The following is a 22,969-nucleotide window of genomic DNA, read 5'->3' as shown; positions in this document are numbered from 1 at the left end:
TACAAATAAACTATTTGATCTTGTCATTTAACTATGCTAATTTGCTCCTCCTGCCTTTTTGTTTCCTGATTCATTTAGTGATATGTATACTTCTTTTATGAGCTAGCTAAGTAGCTTTATCTGCTGAATCCAAGCACATTTATGCCCTTGCTTTTGTGTCTTTTTATTGGCTCTCGCTTCTTTTTTCTACATCCCCTGCCTTTCCAAAGTTTAGTATTTCAAGAGAAGTTTGTCACATCCCTTTTCATGAGATCCTGGTGGGCTGCTGGAGTGAACCTTCACAGCATATAAATGCTTTTTTATTGTGACATGTCTGAACTAATCCAGAGGAGAGCCACACGCATGATCAGAGGGCAAGAGAACAGGCCTTATGAAGACAGGCCATGAGTTATGGGACTCTTCAGCCTGGAGAATCACAGGTTCAGGGTGACTTGGTGGCAGCCTATAAGTACATAAGGGTAGTGCATCAGGATCTGGGGGAAATGCCTGTTCACCAGAGCACCCCAAGGGATTACAAGGTCCAAAAGTCACCAACTCCTGCAAGACTGTTTTAGGCTGTACATAAGTAAAAACTTCTTTACTGTCCAAGGCCCCAAGGCCTGAACAGATTTCCCCCCAGAGGTGGTGCAAGCACTTACTCTGGACACTTTTAAGAAACATTTGGATGCTTATTTTGCTGGGATCCTGTGATCCGAGCTGACTTTCTGGCCATGGGGCAGGGGGCTGGACTCAGTGATCTTACAAGGTCACTTCCAGCCCTAATGTCTATGAAATCTACGAACAGAATGGGGAGTTGTTTGTGCACCAGCTGATGGGTATAGCCAAGGGGAAGCCTGGCTTTGTCAAGCTGAGGGGAGGAGGGGTGTCTCTGCTTTTAGGATTTCTGTCCCCTTTCTCCTTCCTTATTTTAAGCCTTGTTTAGATCCATTTTGGAGGCATCCTGCCTCTTTGCCCCCAAATCAAGTAATTTAAGTTAATGCTTTAGCGGCGCTTAAAAGAAAAGTCATTCCAGACCTTCCTCATGACATGTGGCTAATAATCCTATTAGGGTTCCCATTGACAAGGGAATATGGTATGAAAGGAAACATTTAAATTTAAGCTTTCACCTTCTTAGTAGCTGGAGGCCACAAAATTGCAGACAAATGGAAACAAAGAGGCCCCAAACAGAAAAATGGCTAGAGAGTGCAGGGGAAGTGTAAGTGATGGAAAAATCAACTGATGCAAAAACTAATCCCTCAGGAGACTGCCTCTTGGTGGGGCTGCCTTTTTATATGGTTGTAGAAGAAAATCTTACACAGCTGAGTCCAAATGCTAAGTATATAATGAATGTGGTACATTTCTTTTATTACCAGTGGCTCAGGCATCCTGATGATTGTCATGGTTTTAAAAAGGAAAGCGGACATTTCATTTCTATCATTTGTTTCATTGGTCATGAGTTGGCCTGAGTGAACAGATCTACTCATCCTTGACAAATCAATTACTGGTGCTGATTTCTACATGGTGGCAATTCCTTGGTGCATCTGTTCTCAGGACCAATGGAAGTCCTTTTCTGAGATGCTATCTCATCCAGAACTTTGATATGCACTTTCGTCTCCATTCCCTGCACCAGTCTACAAGTTTAAGGGAACTGTTCATCCTCAGGAAGGTTTCTCTGTGGGAGAGCTGAGCCTGTACTCTATAGGGTGTGCATCACATGTTGTAATCTTGTAGGGGGCTCCAGAGAGGTAGCAGCATGTTTTACTGAACAGCTTGCTCGAGGCAACAAAGCACTTTGAAAAGTGCCTTTCATACATGCAGGACTGAAAGAAGTTAGTGATCTGTCAGAAAATGTGACAGCCATTGCTAGTATACGATAATTTTCTTGTTTAGGTAAATGTTAAGACACCTCCTACAGATGAAACTGGTTTTGAAGTCCTGAAGTCTGGACGTTATTACATCCTCTTATTGGGCAAAGATATCTCTGTCTCCTGGGATCTGGCCATGGGAATCTCAGTCATCCTGACAGAAGATTTCCAAGTAAGTACTTTTTTTTCTCTCCTTCTCACATACGCAAGTTAGGTATCCTGTTGGGGCATTTCACTAAAGAATACACCTGGACAAATCTCTCTGTTGGGGATCAAGGAAGAAAGTCAATATTTCTTATGTAGACAATTTAATAAAGTAATGTGGAGCATTAGTCATTTGCTGGGGAACAAAAAGAGAATTTACTTCTGTGGGCCACTATTTTTAATCCAGTGACTCATCATTAAGGGTTAGTTCTGGCTCTCTCTTGGATGAACTATATAAGAGGTGGGAAAGAAGAGCAATGCAGTGTCCAGAGATGATGTGCCTTTGAAGAAGATTGCAAAGGAGAATTTCTTCTGAGGGCAGTGGGCAATGCAGCATAAAGCAGGTTTTGTGAGTGTTCCCCAAAGCAATCACACCCAGGCGCTGGAGGAGAAATGGCTTTATAGCTAAACCTGTGACTCACCCAGACACTCTTCTACTATACTCAATCAGAACAGGCAGTACTAGCCAGCTTCCCTCACTTGCTCCTTGGAAACCTGGGAGACAAACTATACTTCCTCTTTTCCTTATGTAGGAATGGGGTCTAAAATCTTTCTGTGCCTCTGCACACCATAGTGCAACTTGAGGCATGGATTAGCCTTAAGTCTTGTGCCATTAGAGCGCTAGAATAAAGGCTTCTTAACAGAACACCAGGTAGTCTAAAAATGGAAGATTTATGCTCTTGTGTTTCTTTCCATGCAAGGATCGAGTGTGTGGTCTATGTGGAAATTTTGATGGAATCCAAAACAATGATTTGACCAGCAGCAATAATCATCTTGAAGTAGATCCAGTCGACTTTGGGAATTCCTGGAAAGTTAATCCACACTGTGCCAATGTCAAAAAGGTGATTGTGAATGAACTGTGAAAACTGATTACTAACACAACTTACCTCAGTTAGGGCTGGGTGAACAGTTTTAGCAGAAAAAAAGTAGAAACTACTAACCCCTTTTTCAGAATTTATGCCAAGCTGGAATCTTTTCTGAGGTCTGATAAAAGTTCAGTTAATTTATTTCACATTCCAAGTCGTCTGTTCTGCCTAGGTTTAAACAAATTTGAAACTACCCAAATTGTAGGGCTCATGGCTTGCCAGTCAAGATGCTGGAGATCCAGGTATGACTGGAAATCTCATTTTGGAGTCTGATCTCCTAAGATTTTTAAATTTTCAGACAAGAGAAGTTCAGATAAATATCTGCGTTTTTGGATCCAAACTCTCATCATTCAAAACTTACAGCCTGATCATTACAAGCATAAGTACTTGTACTTGTGCTTGCTACATTTCTTTCTTATCATTTTAAAGTTCATAATCCCTCCTAAATTCTTATAGTAGCATTAATTTTTTTTTCTTCCCTCTTTTGGTTGTCAGAGATGGGGTACAAAGAGGAAGATCTATTAAGGTATATTTAGGATATCAAAAGTTAATTCTCCTGTGCTTGCTCTGGCAGGACATTGACAGCACCCTTGTCCCTCTGCTGTACCTGTGGCAAGATAAAGAATGTCTTTGATGCCTTGGGAATTGTCTGATAGTTGTGCATCAGGGTTGTTTCCATTGGTTTTAAGAATACCTTAGACAGATGCTTCTCTAGGATGGTTTATTCATGGATGATCCCCCATCTTTGAGCTGGGGGTTGCACTAGAAGTACCTACGCTACAATAAAGTGCCATACAAGAGTATGAGTTTTAGTAACAGGGTCCTTACAGTGCCTGGATTCTGCAGTAGGAAAAGTTATAAAGGTGAAAGGATTAAGTTGAAATCAGATGAAGAAAGAATGTGATTTCTTGGGTTGTTTCCCAGCACAAACTAATAGTAGGCATTCTTCAAGTTTTGCCAACTTTAAAGTTGCCATGTTGTTTTTTTTCACCTCAGCCCCTCTCTTCTCAAAACATGTATTTCCCTGTGGGCACAACCCAACTCAGTTCACCCTCTACCCTGCTCTTATGTCTCCTGTGCGCATTGGTAGCTTCTATTTCCCCCCTACCAAGCCCTAGCTTACTGGTTACTTTCTCCATCCTCTTTCCTGTTCCCTTTTGCCTGAGATTTATTTTTCCACTGTGGGAAATAACCTCTACACTATGACCTCAGTTTTGCAAAATAGTGACCCATGCTCAGCCTTAAAAACAACCCAAACATTATAATACAACAGGGTAATAAAATATAGACAGCATATATATACAAGAAGCCGAGAGTCAACTTTCTAACACAGAGTTTCACCAGCTCCTGGCAGAGGACCCTGCAGCATAACACCAGGAGGAACTAAATAAACTCTTTAAGCTCTGGAAACACTGGACAGGATTACTGTTTCCACCTCCCAGAAACTCAGACCAGGTGACTTTTACTTATTACCCAATATCCACAGACCAAGCAACCCAGGATGCCCCATTACCTCTGGCATTGCCACCTTTACAGAAGGAGTTTCTGGCTGTTAAGTCTATCCTATGGAGCTACCAGCTACTTGAAAGACGCCACAGCTTTTTTAAACTAGGCTTCATTGACAAGCGTCCAGTAAACATTATATCAGCTACTATGGGTGTCCCATCTCTGTACACCAACATCCCTCATAAGGATGGATTATAAGCCATAAGGATTATTATCCCTGATGAGGAACTTCTGTTTTCATTTAACTCTCCCACTTCGTCCTCAAACAACTATTTCAGGTTTGCAGACGCCCTATACCTACAAATGAATGGCACTGCCATGGGGACTCACATGCCTCCCTCACCACCCCAGTATACCAATGTTTTTATGACACCTTGAAGTTTGTGTCATCTGCAGCTGTCCTCTTATCTCCTGAGATACCTCAGGTACATCAATGACATCTTCGTAACATGGACACATGGGAAGGAATCTCTAGAGAAATTTCACTGAGACTAACAACTTCCACCCCTCCACCAAAACCACTCTGGAATACTGCACACAACAGATTCATTTGCTTCACACTACAGTGTAGGTTTGCTGTGGCCACATTGCCACCACATTGTATCAAAAGCCTACTAATTGCCATAGCTACCTTCACATCACCAGCTTTCATCCTAAGCACATCCTTGATCCATTGATCCATTGTAGATCCATAGTCTACAGCCAAGCTCTATGTTGCAACTGGATCTGACCACACTGCCAAGGATGAACACTTTAAGGATCTAGAGCTGGAATTCGTACAGTTGCAATAGAAGCCCAAAACTGTAGCCAATCAAATCAATGATGCCAGACTCAGACCTTACTCTGACCTGCTACAATACCAACCCCAGGAAAAGGACAACAAAATTCCTCTGGTTGTCACTTACAGCCCCCAGCTTGAGCACCTAAGGTATATCAGGTCCCTGTACACAAGCATGGAGTCTGGACACATAGGAGGATTAATGCATAGGCAAGCTGGGCCCAGGTCCACCCAGAGTGTGGTAATCACCGCACTCCAGCAGCCTCCTGCATCTCATTTATCAGCATCCCTGCACTTAAAAATGGCAGTGAGAGCACTTGAACTAAATCTCGCTGAATGAGCTTTCATTCAAGTGCTCCTGCTGCCATTTTAAAGCATGGGGACGCTGATACACAAGGCAACACAGCACTTTAATTAGAGTGGCTTTTGGAGCTGCTTTAATTAAAGTGCATCTCCCTCTCCTCTTGACCCCCGAAGCACATGTAAAAGTGTCCATCATAAATGACCTCCAACCCCTCCTGGAAAAGGATGGCCATCTCGAGGTAGTCTTTGGGAACAGTCTTTGGGACAGTCTTTGGGTAGTCCTCTGGCTTACAGACAGCCCCCCCAGCCTCAAGTTGGCTAAGAAACTCTCATCCTCACCAAGGCACCAGGTCTTGCAATGGACCCAAATGCTTGCTGTGTCCCCACATCAATACAGACAACATCATCACTGTACCTAATAATGAGTACATCATCCAAGATTCATTCACCTGCCACTCAACCCATGTCATGTACTCCATCACCTACTCTCAATGTCTTTCTGCGGTCTACATTGGACAGACAGGGTGATCTCTTTGTGTAAGAATGAATGACCACCAATGTAACATCAGCTGCAGAAAGACACAAAAGCCTGTGGTAGAAAATTTCAACCTCCCTGGACACTCTTGCTGATCTCAGGATTGCTGTTCTTGAGGGCGGGGGGGACAATAAAAAACAGTTTGAACAGAAAACTGTGGAACAAGAAATCACCCACAAACTGGACTGTGTTAAGTCTGGTTTAAACAGGGACTATAGATTCTTATCTCATTACCTGGATTAGCTTTTGTGGCCCCCTTCCTTCCTATGCGTTTCCTGCTCATTTGCTTATCTTTCCTTTACTGCCCTACTCCCTGCATCTTGTCCTCTCTCTCTCTCTCTCTATCTCCCCCACTTCTCTTGTGTATTCTATTTTCTCTTTCCTTCTTGTACTCTGCTTTCTTCATATCCTTTCACAGCTTGTGATGAAGTGAACTTTACTTAGTTAGTCTATAAAGGTGCATATTTACCCTGCCTTCTGACTGTCTTGGTTTACACCATTTATTTTTTCTCCCTTCCCCCTTGTTTCAAAGCAGCAGTATTTTTATGTGAAACAGGTTAGGCAATAGAAACTTCTTTTGACTCGTGTCAAAGAAACATGCTCTATAGGTCTGTATATAGGTCTGTTTTCCCGACACACCCTGGAGGTCTGTATAGCTCTGCATTCTAACTTTTTTCCCTGCTTCTTCCTTTTTTTCCCTGCCATACATTGACTCTCTTTTTTTCTCCTGCAGCAGTGGTTGCATCTCCTGTACTCTGAACGCAGCTCTGATGTGCTGTAATTACAGTGCATTGGAGCAGCCTCGCTGCTCATGTATAGGCACCCCCAGGTACCTCAGTGATGGTTTTGGTGCTTGTGATTCTTCAAGCTGACATGAGCAACAGTCCAGAGTAACAAGCAAGATAAGGCTGGAGGCAGTTAGAGATTAGTGTTTAGTGCACAATAGAAGCTGACAGCGATGCAGCAGCCCTCATTCAGTTTTATACTGTCACATTCAGAGCTAGGTTATCTTTTTTTTTTAATGACTAATGAATTTGCTGAAAAATGGAGTTTTAGACCATCCAAAATTATCAGTGAATTAGAGTCAAAATGACTAAACAACTATAGACAAAAAAAAAAAAAAAATGGGGGGAAACATTTTCAAAGCACCCAACAGTTTGTTTTGGCTTCTTTTTGGAGAATATTGGAAATACTTATATTTTTTCTAAGGAAACATTTTGTTTGGAAATAGCACTTTTGCTTTAAAAAATACTTGCACTTAACAAAATAAACCAATAGGTGGTTTCAAAAATGGTGTTAGTTATTTAACCATTTCATTTCAGGTCATAATGTGTTTGAGGCCAACCAAAAATAATTTTAAGGGTTTTTTTTATTTTATTTTGTAAATAAAAAACATGTTTTAACTTTATTTGATTTGCACCAAAGCCTTTTCCAATTTTTCAGCTGTGCTGTCACCATATGCTTCAGGTTATTGTAGCAGCCAGTCACACTACCACATCACCACTGTGGTCTCTAGTATGGAGAAGCAACAGCAAGATTACCACATAACTCAGCCAGGCAGAAGGAAAAACTCTCTTACTGCTTTAAAGTGCTACAAGTGTGCACTGTACATTAAGGAAGGGTGGGATTCAGGTCAGTTTTCTTTATGGAGACAGCACAAGGCAGCCCATTCAAGCAGGTGGTAGTTACTGATAAGTAGTGTTTTACTCACTGCTCAGGGCACAGAAGCCCTTGGCTATAAGGAGATATAATGGAGTGAAAAAAATTGAATTAATGCTTTTATTGACACATCACAGTGAGAGGACTGCAGTTGATTATCAAGAAGGCCTGGGACTGATCATAGGCATGATCTACCCAGCACATTGCCCTCTGTTAAATGCTCCCTTTTGTATCATACTCCCACTGATGAGGAGGAAGCAAGTGAAATTTTCTTGTCATCTGTGCCAAATCTGGCCAGTATGTCACTGTTCTAGTTTAGGAGGAAAAAGGTCAGCAATAAGTATTTTGCAGAGCATGAGCATACCTTTGTTCTTCGCTGAACTGAGGGGGATAATAGTGGGGAGAGGTTGAGCGGTCTTTAGTCAGCAGTGATGCTGTGTTTCCATTGATGGTGGGCTTGCATCAGTGCCAGATCTCATGCCAGAGAATTACAGAATCATAGGGTTGGAAGGGACCCCAAGAGGTCATCTAGTCCACCCCCTGCTCAAAGGAGGATGGTCCCTGGCTAAACCATCCCAGTCAAGGGTCTGTTTAATCTACTCTGAGGACTGTCCAGAGATGGAGATTCCATCTCCATCCTCACTAGAGAGCCTGTTCCAGTGCGTAATTGCTGTCACAGTGACAAAAATTCTTCTTAATATCAAACCTAATTTTCCCTTACTGAAATTTAAGACCACTGCTTCTTGTCCCATCCCCTGCTGCCATGGAGAAGAGTATATCTTCATCTTTCATACAACCACTCTTCAGGTATTTGAAGACTGTTATCCAATCCCACCCCCCCCGGTCTTCTCTTGTTTAAACCAATTAATCCTAGTTCTTACAGCCTCCTCCTACATTGCTTCCCTGGACTCTTTCTAATTTGTCCACATCCTTCTGGAAGTGAGGGGCCCAAAACTGGATACAGGACTCCAGGTGGGCCTCACCAGTGCCGAATATAGTAGGAGAATCTACTTAAGTTGTACAGTTGGAGTGTTCTTGTAGCCATGATAGTCCAGACAATATGCAAGAAGCAAGGATTTTGGTGATATCTTTTATTGTACCAGCTGCATTGTTGGGAGAGATGTTAGACAAGCTCTTAGGCACAAAGTACCCTTCTCCCTTTATGCCTGAAAACTTATCTAATATCTCTCCCAACTATATATCTGGTCCACCAAAAAACCCCCACCTTGTTTCTGCAATAAATAAGTTATATGTCATGAAAAATGACTAGTGTGAATAACTTTTCTTATGCATGTGTTCAGAAAGAAAAAGTCTTGGTATGTCCTAAGGCATGTGACTATGTCTGCTTCTTTCCTATAACATTAAGTTTAACCAGGGGCAGACACTGATTACTCCACTGTGCAATAACAACCTAGAAAAGCAGGTGATGGTGGAAAACTCATGCAGCATATTGACTAGTGATGTCTTCAATGAATGCAGAAAATTGGTAAGTATTTTGTGATTTGTCTCACATTTTCCTTTTCTATGAGGACTGCCCAGGGTTCTAGAAGGGTATACCTATGATTATGTAGTAGGATTATAACATTTGCACTATCCTATTTTTTTTTACTCACTTGATTCAATGCATTAATTGGAAGCTTAATTCAGATTTGCTTCCTGGCAGTCCTTTGATATCATAAAGGATAATACTTGGCCCTGATCCAAACCCCTGGAAAGCAAGGCGAGTGACTTCACTGAACTGTGAACCAGGCTTTTTAAGTACTTTTTCTCCAATGTCAAAACTAGCAGTATGAAAAGTATTGATGTTAGGAGCCAAATTTTTCTTCAACCCTTCATTGGTGTAATATTTACTCTGTGAATTAGTAGATACCAGGAACAATCTAGTTCTGAAACAGAGCCCCCAGTTGAAAAAAAACCCAGAACAAAATAGAAACATTTTACTTTTAATTAAAAGAGTTGCTTCTCATTTTACACTAAGGCCCCCTTGTGCTGTTCTATTTGAGTGCAATTTGTACCCACTGTAAAGTCCTTCATATCACTAAGGAGGTGCGGAAGGATCCTGGCATAAATAGGATTCAGGCCCAAAATGTTTAGACGTGCTTCTTTAAAGGAATCACTCAGTGGTGGGAATAAACTAGAGTTTGCTTGAAATTTCATGGCACTTCATGAATTTGGGTGTGATTGTATTGCTGTTGACATTGAAAATTCTTTTTATGGATTTAAGTGAAAAATAAAAAAGAAAAACTGAGAAAATCATAAGGGAGTGTTCCTATTGTAAGGAGAGATGTGAAATGAGTTCACACTGTGTAACTCTCCCTTTAGGTGAATCCTGAGCCATATGTTGATATCTGCATTTATGATACATGCACTTGCGAGTCTATCGGGGACTGTGCTTGCTTCTGTGATGCAATAGTGGCCTATGCTCATATCTGTGCACAAAAAGGAGCAGTTGTACAATGGAGATCACCAACTCTGTGTCGTAAGTACTTGAAAGAGAAGAAAAACTGGGAATGAGTTGGCAGGAATTGTGCCTGCCAGGAAAAACAAAGACACGCAAGTGTTAAATTGCTTAATCGTTCTTGTGACATACCCATAAACTCAGTCCAGTGCTCAGTGTTGTAAAGGTCTGATGTTAATTTTAATGGGAACAGGTTTGGGTAAGAACTCAACAGTGTAGGGTAATGTCTTCTTCAGTAGGTTACCACTGTATGGGTTACCACCTCCATGTATGTTTTAGATCACACCTTGAAAAGTGCTGGTGACCATTACTTCCATGAAGGAGGTATGATGGCCATGGAAATGCAAACCTGAAATAAGAAATGGAAATACTTGCTCTCAATTTCTGCTAAATTAAAAAAGAAAGTTTCTAGCAGTTATTTCTAAGCAAAGCAAGTGTTGTTATTATACAGAAGGTTTGGAGACTTATAAATAAAAATAATGAACATGGGGCCAACTTTTAATGAACTAAAATGATATCGCCAGATGCAACATACCATATTTATTTATATACCATGTGCACATTCCCCTCAAAAATCAACTCTCCAAAACTGGGGTGCATGTCTTAAGCGGAGAAGCTGGTTTCTGAGCTTGAATTGAAGCAGAGAGATGCTGTAATGGTTGTAGGGGCTGTCTTCTCTCAGCCAAGGAGGGAGGTCTGGAGTGCAGTTTTCATATCATGTGGTTTTAACCCCGTCACAGATGCTACTGAATTGGGAGTAGCTTTGGCTGAGTAGCCAAAAGCTGCTGTCAATTTAGTAGTGGCTGTGACAAGGTTAAAACTACAGATTCTGGTTAAGCAGCAACAGTCAGGATTTTGTTATGTGGTCAGAATCCCCTGTGGTCAGGATTCAGCCATGATTCTAGAAAAATCTTTTTTCTTCACTATGCCTTCAAAAATAAGTTGCGTCTTATTTGGGAGTTTGTGGCATGCAAGAAAATATGGTAGCTATAGCAGGCCTATTACATACAGATCACTATATTATAGATCTATAAATGACCCCAAATCCAGTGTCTTGGCCCTGGGAACTATCAATGCCTTTCCTAAAATTGATTCTTTTTACTGCATAGCACAAAGCTGTGAGCACATGAATAAGCAAGAGTTAGAGTATCAGTGTGAGTGGCGATATAACAGCTGTGGACCTGCCTGCCCTGCAACGTGCCAGCACTTGGAGCCTGTGGAGTGCCCTCTGAGATGTGTAGAAGGATGCCATGTACACTGCCCTCCTGGTAAACCCACTTTCTTCTTTAAGCAGTCCGTTGGCATTACCATCAGTTCTCATCACTCAGTGGTATCATTGTATAGCCTCCCCTTTAGTGCTCTGAGGACTTGGGGGCAGGGAATGGGGAAGGTATAGGAAAGGGAGGGAAATGTTATGAGCAGGGACAGGAGAAACATTATGGGGGGATGGAATAAGGAGTGGGAGGGTAAAGATAGGAGGAGGGCTAAGGCTTGTCTTAAGAGGAAAGTTAGTATGCAATAAGCTAGGATGTCATTGTACAGTACAATGACAAAGTACAATGTCATTGTACTAGTGACTACATTCTATTTTTTGGTGTCATCAGTGATAGCATACACTACAGGCCACATTCTGCCTCTTCTTGATGCCCTTAATGTTCCTTATGCATCCAAGTGTAGTTGTGTAAGTGGCGTTGTTGATATTTATGCAGATTTTAGATCCTGTTTCCACTTGTGCAGCTATGCTTACCCTTCTGAATGTGCTTAGAAGGCTCTGTTCAAACCTGTGTGATAGAACAGGATTCCCTGGGTACGTGTGTAATTGTGTGTAAATTCCCCAAAATGTGGTCAGAGAAAAAACACAACTAGTAGCTGTGAGAAAAAGGCTGTCAATCTTTAGACCAAAGGCCCAGAGGTTAGGGTATATGCCCAGAAAGTGCAGGATGGATGTTCTAGCCCCCTGTGCCCTCAGTGGGGTTTAACTTTTTTTTTTGCATCTTCTAATTTCCAGCAGCATGCTATAACCACCAGGCCATGGACGGGGAATTGCCCAGAGGGATTCTTCAGCACTTTTCTTGAAGATGACCCACTGGGCAGCCAGGAGGGGACAATATGTGGGGCCAGAGGGAGGTTGACTTAGTGAGATGGAGACTGCCTGATAAAGGAGGAGAGTCAGGGTTCTGTCCCCCACCCCATTGAGACAGTATCTGTTTCACTGCTGTTTTTACCTATTTTATGCAAAAATGCAAGGTGTAGAAAAGTCACTGCAGGCAGAAGTAGAGATGGGGCCCTTCCTCTTGTCTCTATCCACTATGGACAAATGTTTAGAAAGGATGGAGAAGGGAGCAGAAATCAGTGAAGGCATGGGAGAATAAAGAGGAGGAAGACAGAGAGGAAATGAGGACAAGGGAAAAGAGCATAAGCAGAAACCAACATGAGAGATAAAATTCAGAATAATAAATGTCTCAGAAAGACAGAGCTATATGAGAAAGAGGAGGAGAAAGAATTATGGATGGTAATAGCCAGATCTCAATTCCAGGTATATGCACAGAAAGCAGCAAAACTGCTATACTGGGGAGAAGTGAGAGCACTATACTCTAGGTATAATTTTGTGAGACTATTAATTATGGTGTTTGACACTTTGCTGCTAGGGTGAGAAATGCTTTAAGTTATGTGTAACATGAGAGGTTAGGGTAGGGACATAATGATGGATAAAGACACAGAGCTTGCAGGGAGCTGATAAAAAAAAAATAACCAAAGGGGTTGGAAAAAATGAAAATGAAGCTGTAAAAGGGTAAATCCCTTTTTCCTTTGGTACACTTGATTTTTTTTCAGTCTAAAAATATGCTTACCCTCTATGTAGCATGTGCTACTATATTTAATGAACTGGTTTACATATTTTGAACATCTCTCTTTAGATGCTATGGAAGAATATAAATATTTGCCCAATGTCAGATTCACAGGCAGTTTGATATGAAGAGAATGTTCTGAAGCTTTCAGTCCAATGCAAATATTATCAATCTTGTCACCTTTTTGAAGTGGCTAAATGCAGTAGTTGGCTTAACATGTGCATTGCAACTTATGAAAATCACAGTTGGTAATGTTTCTGTGTTCTGAAACAGGGAAAATACTTGATGAACTATCCCAGAGATGTATTGATCCCCAAGACTGTCCTGTGTGCATATTAGAAGGGTCCAGGATCTCCCACGGGAAGAAGATATTTTTGAACAAAGATGATCTGGAACGCTGTCAGTCTTGGTAAAGTAGAGATTTTTATCCAACACATCTGGAATTCATTTATGAGGACACAGCTGAAGTACATTCCCATGTATATGCTTTGGATTTAGTTTTGAATACAGTATTGTGGGTCAGGTCCTGATACTCTTCTTATTCATTCTGATAATCATAGCACCTTAAACTGAGATTGGCACAAAGATAATAAAGGAGCCAGGGAACAAATCCTATTGAAATTCAATCAAAGTAAGGTATCTGATTGCCTCAGGCTCATTTGAAATAAGCAGTGCTACTCTTCAGGTGGTCCCATTGACTTCACTTGTTCCACATATTTTTAAATAAGGTGTGATTCAACATGAGTAAGGGTATTAGAAGATTGTATTAGGACTTCAAAAGCCTGTATGGAGTATGGGATCTCAATATGTGATCAGCCTAGAACAAATCAAGACTCCTGGTAGCTGGAAGGTGATGTACCATCATTGGAAAAGTAATTTCTCTAAGATCTGCACACAGTATCTTATAGCCAGCAAGCATTTACATCCAAGTATAATGAAGTCAATAGGGTATACTTGGCAGTAAAGCATTGTATAGGTCCTTAACTGCTGTGAGGTAGGGTCTGTCTTTATTTTTGTGAGGCAAAGTACGTAGTCATAAATGTAGATATGTAGGGGCCATAATTTTGATATTCTTCAGATGCCCCTATGCTTCTAATGGATACTTTCCCTAGTTTACCATAGTTCTGTGAATTCAGGAGTTTTCCATCATGTTAATAGAAGTGGATATATATCTACAGCAGTTGTTACCTTAAACTAAAACTTTGGCTTCAAATGTTCAGGGCAGTGCAGATGGGGTATGTGCTTTGAATTTCTGGCCTACTGCCAGAAGCAACTAACTCTGTTTTAAGCTCCATCGAACTGGATCTCTTTGGCTGATCAATTAAGTAATTTATTTGTTAAAAAATAATGTAAATGACAAGCCCTGAATTCCATCCAAAGGTCGAAAATGAGTCTCCATAACCCTAGTTCCTAATTTTCGTAATCCTCAATAATAATTTGTCTTAAATGTTGATATGCTGACTGCTGCTCACATAAGATTTCCGAACACTATGAAAACTTACCTCACTAGGGAAACATCTTTGCACATAGCTGTCACCTAATTTAGATGCCTACACCATCTGTACAAACAATAGAAAATATTGTACAAAAATGAATTTTATAGCAACTATCCAAAGGAAATTGGAAAGTAGAAGAATCTCATTCACATTAGGATTAAAATAATAAATCATGTAGGTTATGATACATTAAATGCCAAAAGTAGTCGTGCATTCCTCAATTAAGAAGAAGCTGAAATAAATGTCGAAGAATATAGCTTTGGGAGAACCTGAGTTTGGATGCCGCATTTAAAGGGCAGTTTTGATCTGAGAAAATGACACCTTCTTACTTTACCAAGCCTACTTGATGTGTATATTCAGAGCACCCTACTCTTCTTAGTGATGAAACTGTTTACTGCTCCTCACTATTATTAACTCTACAGTGGTAGAGCAGCGGATAGAACAAGCTGCAATCCATTCTTTAAGATGCAACATCAACAGAATTGTTTGCTATGTACTAAATGATTATATTTGTTCAACTGCATTGAAGACAAGAGTATTGCACGGGGGGGCAGAATAGGGCCTGTTAAAAACAGACCACAAACCAGCTCCTGAAAGAATGAAGATTTGGGAAAGGGAGAGAAATGGAAAATCTCATGAGAAAGAGGGAAAAGTGAATGGGGAAATAAGGGAAAGATGTAGACTGATATAAAGAGTAGAAAGGAAGTATAGGATCTTACAAGGGAGAGAAAGTGGGAATGTACCCCTGGAGAGTAGGTGGAGGGGTAGAAGAAAGGAGAGAGACAAGGAAAAAGGTAAGACAGGGCAGAGGAGAAGGGAAAGACAAGAAACGGAGAAAATAATTGGAACTGGGGAAAAAACAGGATTAAATAAAATAGACAGGGAACACATTAGAAGCTAAAGTCAAAAGAGCAGAAAAAAGACAATATGTAAAGGGCGAGGGGCAGAAGAAACAATTATTTCAGTTTGAATGAAGGTGGGGACATACTATGTGTTAAACTGATTTGCTGTAATGGTTTTGTTTACTCTATTCCACCATAAGTAGACACTAAATTACCATAATTAAACTCCTGTTCCTTTTGGGGGTAAATTATAGTTTAGCTTTCATTTATCATGGGGTAGAGTGAACATGCCAAACATTTTACAGAGGATCCAGAGAATGCAGTTAAGGGCTCTCCCTTCCCTCTACATGCCCCATCTCTCTTTAAGGGAGCATAACTGATTCAGCTGCTCATGCCCATAGAGAGAAATAAAATAAATAGAAGTAAGATTATGCTAGTTACAGATCAAAAGGTTAGGTAAGCTCTAGTCTTTTCTTGCAGTCTTTAACTCAACATATAAAGCTGTTGTAATACAGAAAACTGTATACTACCTTGTTTCTCTAGGATTTTAACATGAATGAATTAAATCAATTAGGCTAGCTCAGATTAAGAACACAACTTTTTTCCTAATGAAGATCTAGCCAAAGCATGCAAACCAAACATAAGATGCATTAGGAAGACTTGCATTATTTGGTGAGCGGGGATCATGGCAGGAATTATCATGGATGAATGGTGGAATGGATGAATTCATAGAAGATGAATGGTTCATTGCTCTAGTCAGGCATGGTAAATAACATGCTTGTGTTGAAGTGTGTATTACTCTGTTTCTGGGTTTTTTTAAATTGGGGGTGAAGGGTTATTCTCAAAAAAGTTTATTTTAACATGAGTTTTTGGTGTGTCCTTTGCAGCCTTTGTGAAGGAAAGAACCTAACATGTCGTGCCTGCAAGCCAGGAGAGGTGAAAGAAAGGCCAACACCAACGCCAACGCCTCTACCTCCAGATGAGATGGAAATAGGGCCAGTTGAATACTCCTGCAGCAAAATGATGGACCTAGCCCTCCTACTAGATGGCTCCAACAAACTCTCAGAACAGGACTTTGAAGTGCTGAAGGATTTCACAAGTGGCATGATGAAAAAACTCCACATTTCACAGAAGAAAATCCGAGTGTCTGTTCTGGTGTACACCACTGCCTCCAACATATATCTTGGGCTCAAAGAAATTAAACCTCCATATCTAATGAGGAGAATGGTCAAAAATATAAAATACACGGGTGGAAATGTTGCTTCTATTCCTGAAGTGCTTAAATATGTTATTTACCATGTATTTAAAAAGGCACCAAGGACAAATGCTGCTAGAATCGCTATGTTGTTTACAGCAAGCAAATCTCCAGGAAACGTTGGCTCTATGTTCAAGCATTTGAAGAAGGAAAAAATTACGGTAATACCAATAGGACTTGGACCACACATTAGTAGGGAGCAAATCAACCTAATTGAAAGTCAGTCACCAGAGAACAAGGCTTTCATAATGAACAATGTACTGGAGTTAAAGGATAACAAGGAGATCATAATTGATTACCTATGTGGTCTTGTGCGTGAAGAAACTGTTTCATTCCCACCTACAGTCGCAAAGATCATTATAACTCCGCCTCCTGAAACTAAAGTGACAGTACCCAGTGTGGAGTCAGGGGTTACAAGAGCAGGTATGTCCTTTACTACAAATCCTGTTTTCACTATACTTGATGTAGCTTTTATTGTGGAAGGATCTGAAAAAGTCGGAGAGAGGAACTTCAACATAAGCAAGCAGTTCATTGAACAACTAGTGCAAAGAATGGACATAGGACAAAACAAGATTCATATTACCATTATTCAGTACTCACATTCTGTCACTGTGGAGTACTCCTTCAGTGAAATACAATCAAAACAACACATTATTGAGAGAGTGCGGCAGATACCATACCAAGGAGGAGGAGCCACCAACACTGGAAATGCTCTCAATTATGTCTCTCGTCACACATTTATCTCAGACAATGGGGCTAGAGATCAAGCACCTCATTTGGTATACATGGTGACTTCAAACCCTTCCACTGATGTCATCACCCGTGTTCCCAAAAGCATAAAGGTTACCCCCATCGGTATTGTCCCCAATGCAAACATTGAGGAGCTTAAGAAGATCAGTCAGCCAGACAATCCAATAATCATAACAAGTTACAACGATCTTATTCCAAAAGTTCCCGACTTAGTGTTGAAAACATGCTGTTCTGTTAAATATATGCCAAAGCCACCAACTTCAGGTAATTTTGGGATATATCTTCCTCATCATACCTAAATGCCAAGTTGCAGACCATATACTTTAGCTCGATGATTCTCAACTGGGGTACTCTGAGATTTCTTTTAATGCTACTGCATGGTGCATGCGATATTAACACTGTTAGATATGCAAACAACTACACATGATTCACAAGATTAAACTCAATTTTAAATAGAAATCCTTAGTATCCTTTAGCTTAATAAATTCTAGATTCATTGATTCCAAGACAGTCAGTGGAACATGATGCTTCCTGGACTGGCTGGTGATAGAAGAGGAAAAGGATGTGGGATTTTCTTCTACCTGGTCCTTTGAGATTAAAAATTGCTTCTTCCTGCTCCTTGCTTTTAGAGGTTTCGTTGTTCCACTATGAATTTTTTTGTGAAGTAAAAAGTAAAACACCAGATATTTCTTGGGTGCAGGAATGATCTTGATGCATCTTACCTGAGGGCTTGGAGCACAAAGGAATTTCTGAAGTCAGTAAAAGTATGGTCTTCTGCTGAATTGTACACAAAACTACCCACATGTCTCCTTGAGTATGCAGCCCAATACATTCGGAAATGGAGAAGGTTATTGCTTGCATTAGATGAGCATTGCCTTACAGATTTTCCATAGTTCAGCTCTCTTGTCATGTTTTTGTCTTCCTGGTGAGAGAGTTCAGCAAACATTTGGTCTGGCTGTCTTCCATAATAACAAGTAGTGTTTTTATTTTCTTTTTAGGTCTGTGCCATAAACCAATGGATGTCATGTTTCTTCTGGATGGAAGTGCCTCTGTTGGAGTATCAGAATTTGAGGAAATGAAAAGCTTTATTAAGGCATTTATTAGAAAGTCTGATATCAGTAAGTAGTAGCCCTATTTAACTTGAATGTTTTTATCCTTGTTCTGTTCATGAGGGCCACTGTAGTACTACCTCTGCTACTCTCTGGGCATGTCTACACATTATCCTACAGTGACGTAGTGACATGTTGCGTTGACATATGGCATGCTGTCATGACGTAACAATCACATGGGTCTACACGTGATTGCTGCTATGTTGCTGTAGTGGTGGACTACCCAGATATAGCATGCTGCTATGGTGACGTAGCTGGTGAATTTAACCCTGCGTCACCCATACACTGCGGTATGGGTGGCTACTGCACCGTGTTTTAGTATTTCCCCCAAGCAAGTAGTAAAACAAGGTGTAGTACTAGCGTCACTGTATGGCAATGTGTAGACACACCCTATATGTAGGCTTTGATGTAGTAAAGACCTTAAGCAGATGTTTAACTTTCAGCTTGTGAGTGGTCTTTTGACTCAGTTGGCTTCTATCTAGTGGTAGAGTTACAGGTGGAGGAATATGCCCAGTTGAAATTTATGCTGCCTTTAATGTCATGATGATTAAGGGCTCATATTTGGTACTGATGGGATAAGATTATACCCTTCCTGGCTCCTATGCCCTGTGAAAATATTGCGAGTTAGTTCCCCACTGGGAAGTAGATTATACTGTGTTTTAAGAAGGTGGGATTCCCATTCACACTTAGGGCCTTGTTACACCTTACACTGTGAGTTGCACAAATATTGACCAGTGTTAGTGCTAGCTTGAGTTTGGAGCAGTCATACATTCAGGCCAGCAGGAGCCTGAAGGACTGTAAGGTGAGAATCCCACACCTCCCATTCCAGGTTTCTACCATGCCGCCCAAGTGCTTCAGACTAGTTTCAGGTGTTAATGAGTGGACAGTCCAGGGGTTAAGAGCTTGATGTAGTAAAGACCTTAAGCAGATGTTTAACTTTCAGCTTGTGAGTGGTCTTTTGACTCAGTTGGCTTCTATCTAGTGGTAGAGTTACAGGTGGAGGAATATGCCCAGTTGAAATTTATGCTGCCTTTAATGTCATGATGATTAAGGGCTCATATTTGGTACTGATGGGATAAGATTATACCCTTCCTGGCTCCTATGCCCTGTGAAAATATTGCGAGTTAGTTCCCCACTGGGAAGTAGATTATACTGTGTTTTAAGAAGGTGGGATTCCCATTCACACTTAGGGCCTTGTTACACCTTACACTGTGAGTTGCACAAATATTGACCAGTGTTAGTGCTAGCTTGAGTTTGGAGCAGTCATACATTCAGGCCAGCAGGAGCCTGAAGGACTGTAAGGTGAGAATCCCACACCTCCCATTCCAGGTTTCTACCATGCCGCCCAAGTGCTTCAGACTAGTTTCAGGTGTTAATGAGTGGACAGTCCAGGGGTTAAGAGCTCCAGGAGCTGCCCAAAATTACCATGCAACACAGCCGTTAAATAATCACACCAATATGCAACTTGAATATATTTATGTCTGGCTGCCTTAGAGATTGCAATGGAACATAAGGGAGGAGGTGGCTTCTTATGGAACACAGACCCCAGGCTGCTTAAGGTTTATAGGTAAAAATCAGCTATTTGAATTGTTCCAAGAAAGCTACTGGCTGCCAGGGTCAGATGAAAAGGATAGGTAGAACTTGGTGTCATCAACAAACTGATGGCATCTCGCTCCAAATCTTGGTGTGATCTTGCTTAGTGGCCTCAGGTACATGTTCAGCAAGGGGGATCACAGGATGGAACCCAAGGGGACCCCACAGGAAAGGTCCTGAGGAGATGATGAGTATGTGCCCATCACCACCTTCTGGGACCACCCTGCTGAGAAAGAGCAGAACCAATTTGAATGGTCAGTAACCACTAGGTCATGTAAATGCTTTATCATTGCCTCATGAACAACTGTATCAAAAGCTGCTGAAAGATTTGATGAGATCAAAAGCATACAATTTTCCCTGTTGATACCCAGGTGAAGATAGTTGACCAAGGCCACAAGTATAGTCCCTAATTGTATAAGTGGGTTGAAAACTGAACTGAGAGGGGTCCAGGAATCCAATGGTGCCCCTGGAGCTGTTGATGGCCACCCATTCAGAGACTTTCACCAAAAAAGGGTTAGAAACAGGATGGTAGCTGACTGGAGATTCAATGTAAAGAAATGTTTTGGAGTAGGGGCCAGACAACTACATATTTTAGAATGTCTAGTTTCCTTCCTTCCTTCCTTCTTTCCTAGAGGGGAGCATTGCCAACCCCTGCCAACAATGGCCCCAGTCTCCCTCAGCTGGTTTTCAGGACAGGCATGGGACCAATTTCCAACTGGTCATCTGCATACCCCTAAAACACATTCTCAGCACCAGTGCGTGACAACCATTGAAACTGATCCCTGTAAACTGGACAAGACAGAACTTCCCAACCCCAAATTCTGACTCTATAGCTAAATGGGTAGTTCCCAAGATGTGCCAGATATGAGCACTTTTGTCTACAAAGTAGGTGGCAGTCTCATCACACTGTAGATGACTTGGTTTCCAGGTGGATGTAAACTCAGATTTCCCAGGGCATTTGCAGCATGGATCAGTTCTGCTGGACAGCTCTTTGCAATGACAGTGGAGCAGAAAAACCTTTTTGCTACTACTACTACTGCCACTGCCACTACCACCACCACCAGAGGCATAACGAGAAGGCTTTGTGCACTGGCAAATCTTGTGGGAGTGCAGGAGGGGCAGGGAGGCACTGCTGAGCTCTGGAGGGGCAAGGGTTCTGAAAGCAGGAAGATAGAGAGAACACCAGGGACTCAAAACATCCCTGGCTGCTGCTGCAGCAGCCACAGCGTGGTGTCCCCCCCACCCCCACTCCAGCTGTCCTTCCTAGCAGCAACACAATATCCATACAAAAGCAATGCCATGGGTTGCTTCTGCTGTCAGGGCTTGGGTTCTTTGCGGGTGGGGGACAATTCTGGTGCCCCTCCTAAATTAGTGCCCCAGGCTGGGGTTGGTGGCCCAATCACCCATCCCAGGTTATGCTACTGACTGCCACAACATAATCCTCTAGAAAGGTCCTGTGCTGTGATTGATTGTCTTCAGCACAGGTTAAAAGTCACCTGAATTGTAATCCCCAACCCTCCCTCTTCAGGTGGCTCAGCTCCCCCCATATACCAGATGGATCTATGCCACTGCAGTGGTGGGAGTGGATACCTAAGTGCCTGTGGCTGTGGCTGAAGTCAGTGTGCTATTCCACAGCTTGACCTGGCCATTGACAGAGTAGCCATCAAGTTTAGTGGGAAACTCAGAGATTTCTGGAATCCCATTATGTGGCAGGGCACTGTGTGTGCTTGCCACTTTAAGGTCCTGGTGGTGGCGCCCACCGGGTGCTTGATGACAGCAGCCATTTTGAGTCAGGGGCTGTCTATATAAACAGGGCAGTTTGGCTGCCTGGAGGCCAGGCAATAACATCGCCTGGCCGGAGGGCTGCAGCTCTACATCTGGAGGTAAGGGAGGAGCTGTAGGGGAGGAAAGGAGGCTCCTGGTCCTGGGCATGACCTAAAACTGCACCCTATCAGGAGTGGGTGGCCTGGTGGGGCGCTCAGTGGTGCGGGAGCCCCCAGGAAATGCCAGACCAGTTACCACCCCAGTGAAAGGTGGGTCGGGGCGCCTTAACCCCTAGTCCCCACCACCGGGTGGGTAACCCTTTTGTGAAGGGCCCAGAGGGCAGACCCCTGGAGGGAGTGAGGGGCTAGAGACCCGACCTGAACAAAAGAGTACCCTTGACAGGCCCATGCTGGGGTCAGGACCAAGACGGTCAAAAGGGCCGGGGGCCTGAGGTCCTGACTGGCCTGGAGGTGGGCCAGGGCTGGTAGCCAGAGGTCCTGGGGGAGGACCACACCCGAGAGGGGAAAATAGTTTCGGGGGGCTAGGTAGCCTGAATGAAGGCAGAGAGGCCACCTGAGTGGAGGGATCATGGAGGGGTCTTGTTAGGAGGATTCTGGGGCCCAGTGTGGGGGCCGGTGATTATGTGAACATCAAGATGCCATCCGTGAGGCTTGGGCTGCAATATAGGGGAGGAAAGGAGCCACAGAGAGCGCCCCCTGGTATCAGGGCAGCAAAATGGGTAGCCTCCCGCTTAACTGACATCAATTAATCAATGAACATCAAGGTGTGGTGGGGGAGAAGGCAGGTGGTTGGCCCAAGAACAGGTGGGCGGGCCACGGAGATTGGCCCAAGTAGGCCCCCTGTTACACATTAGTTCCATGAGTCTCTGGGGATGAACCAATCTGACTGGTCCTATACCCCCACCCAAATCATGAGACCACTTCCCAGATGGAAACATTGTGGGACAGGGACCTGTGTCTTTAGAAGGTAATGGTCCAAGTATGACAACATTTCTTGACAGTGTCCCTAATAATTGGAGCCCCTGTTTCCAGGCTGGAGCAAAACATGAAGCCCAAGGTATATCCTGCCTTGTACGTTAGCCCAATTATTATCTGGGATACTTCTACAGTTGATGTGGCTGCCCTAAAGGCCCCCAAGAAT

General features: G+C 42.4%; 1 protein-coding gene across 2 annotated transcripts in view; it reads left to right on the top strand.

The window, feature by feature from the left end:
* VWF (von Willebrand factor) overlaps nucleotides 1-22,969 on the top strand; it is a 204,098-nt gene that overhangs the window by 82,308 nt on the left and 98,821 nt on the right. Inside the window, exons 22-29 of one of the 2 annotated variants that reach the window (XM_006028763.3) lie at nucleotides 1,870-2,016; nucleotides 2,750-2,890; nucleotides 9,062-9,181; nucleotides 10,018-10,174; nucleotides 11,263-11,421; nucleotides 13,273-13,408; nucleotides 16,225-17,015; nucleotides 18,341-18,460. In XM_006028763.3, the coding sequence (XP_006028825.1) occupies nucleotides 1,870-2,016; nucleotides 2,750-2,890; nucleotides 9,062-9,181; nucleotides 10,018-10,174; nucleotides 11,263-11,421; nucleotides 13,273-13,408; nucleotides 16,225-17,015; nucleotides 18,341-18,460 (1,771 nt within the window). Of the gene's footprint in view, nucleotides 1-1,869; nucleotides 2,017-2,749; nucleotides 2,891-9,061; nucleotides 9,182-10,017; nucleotides 10,175-11,262; nucleotides 11,422-13,272; nucleotides 13,409-16,224; nucleotides 17,607-18,340; nucleotides 18,461-22,969 lie in introns of both variants that reach the window. The other variant, XM_006028762.3, reaches the window with a different exon arrangement.

This window comes from Alligator sinensis, unplaced genomic scaffold (assembly GCF_000455745.1).
Source record: "Alligator sinensis unplaced genomic scaffold, ASM45574v1 scaffold35_1, whole genome shotgun sequence".
Taxonomy (NCBI): Eukaryota; Metazoa; Chordata; order Crocodylia; family Alligatoridae; genus Alligator; species Alligator sinensis.
The sequence above is the reverse complement of the archived record's forward strand: the minus strand, read 5'-3'. Positions and strand labels throughout refer to the sequence as shown.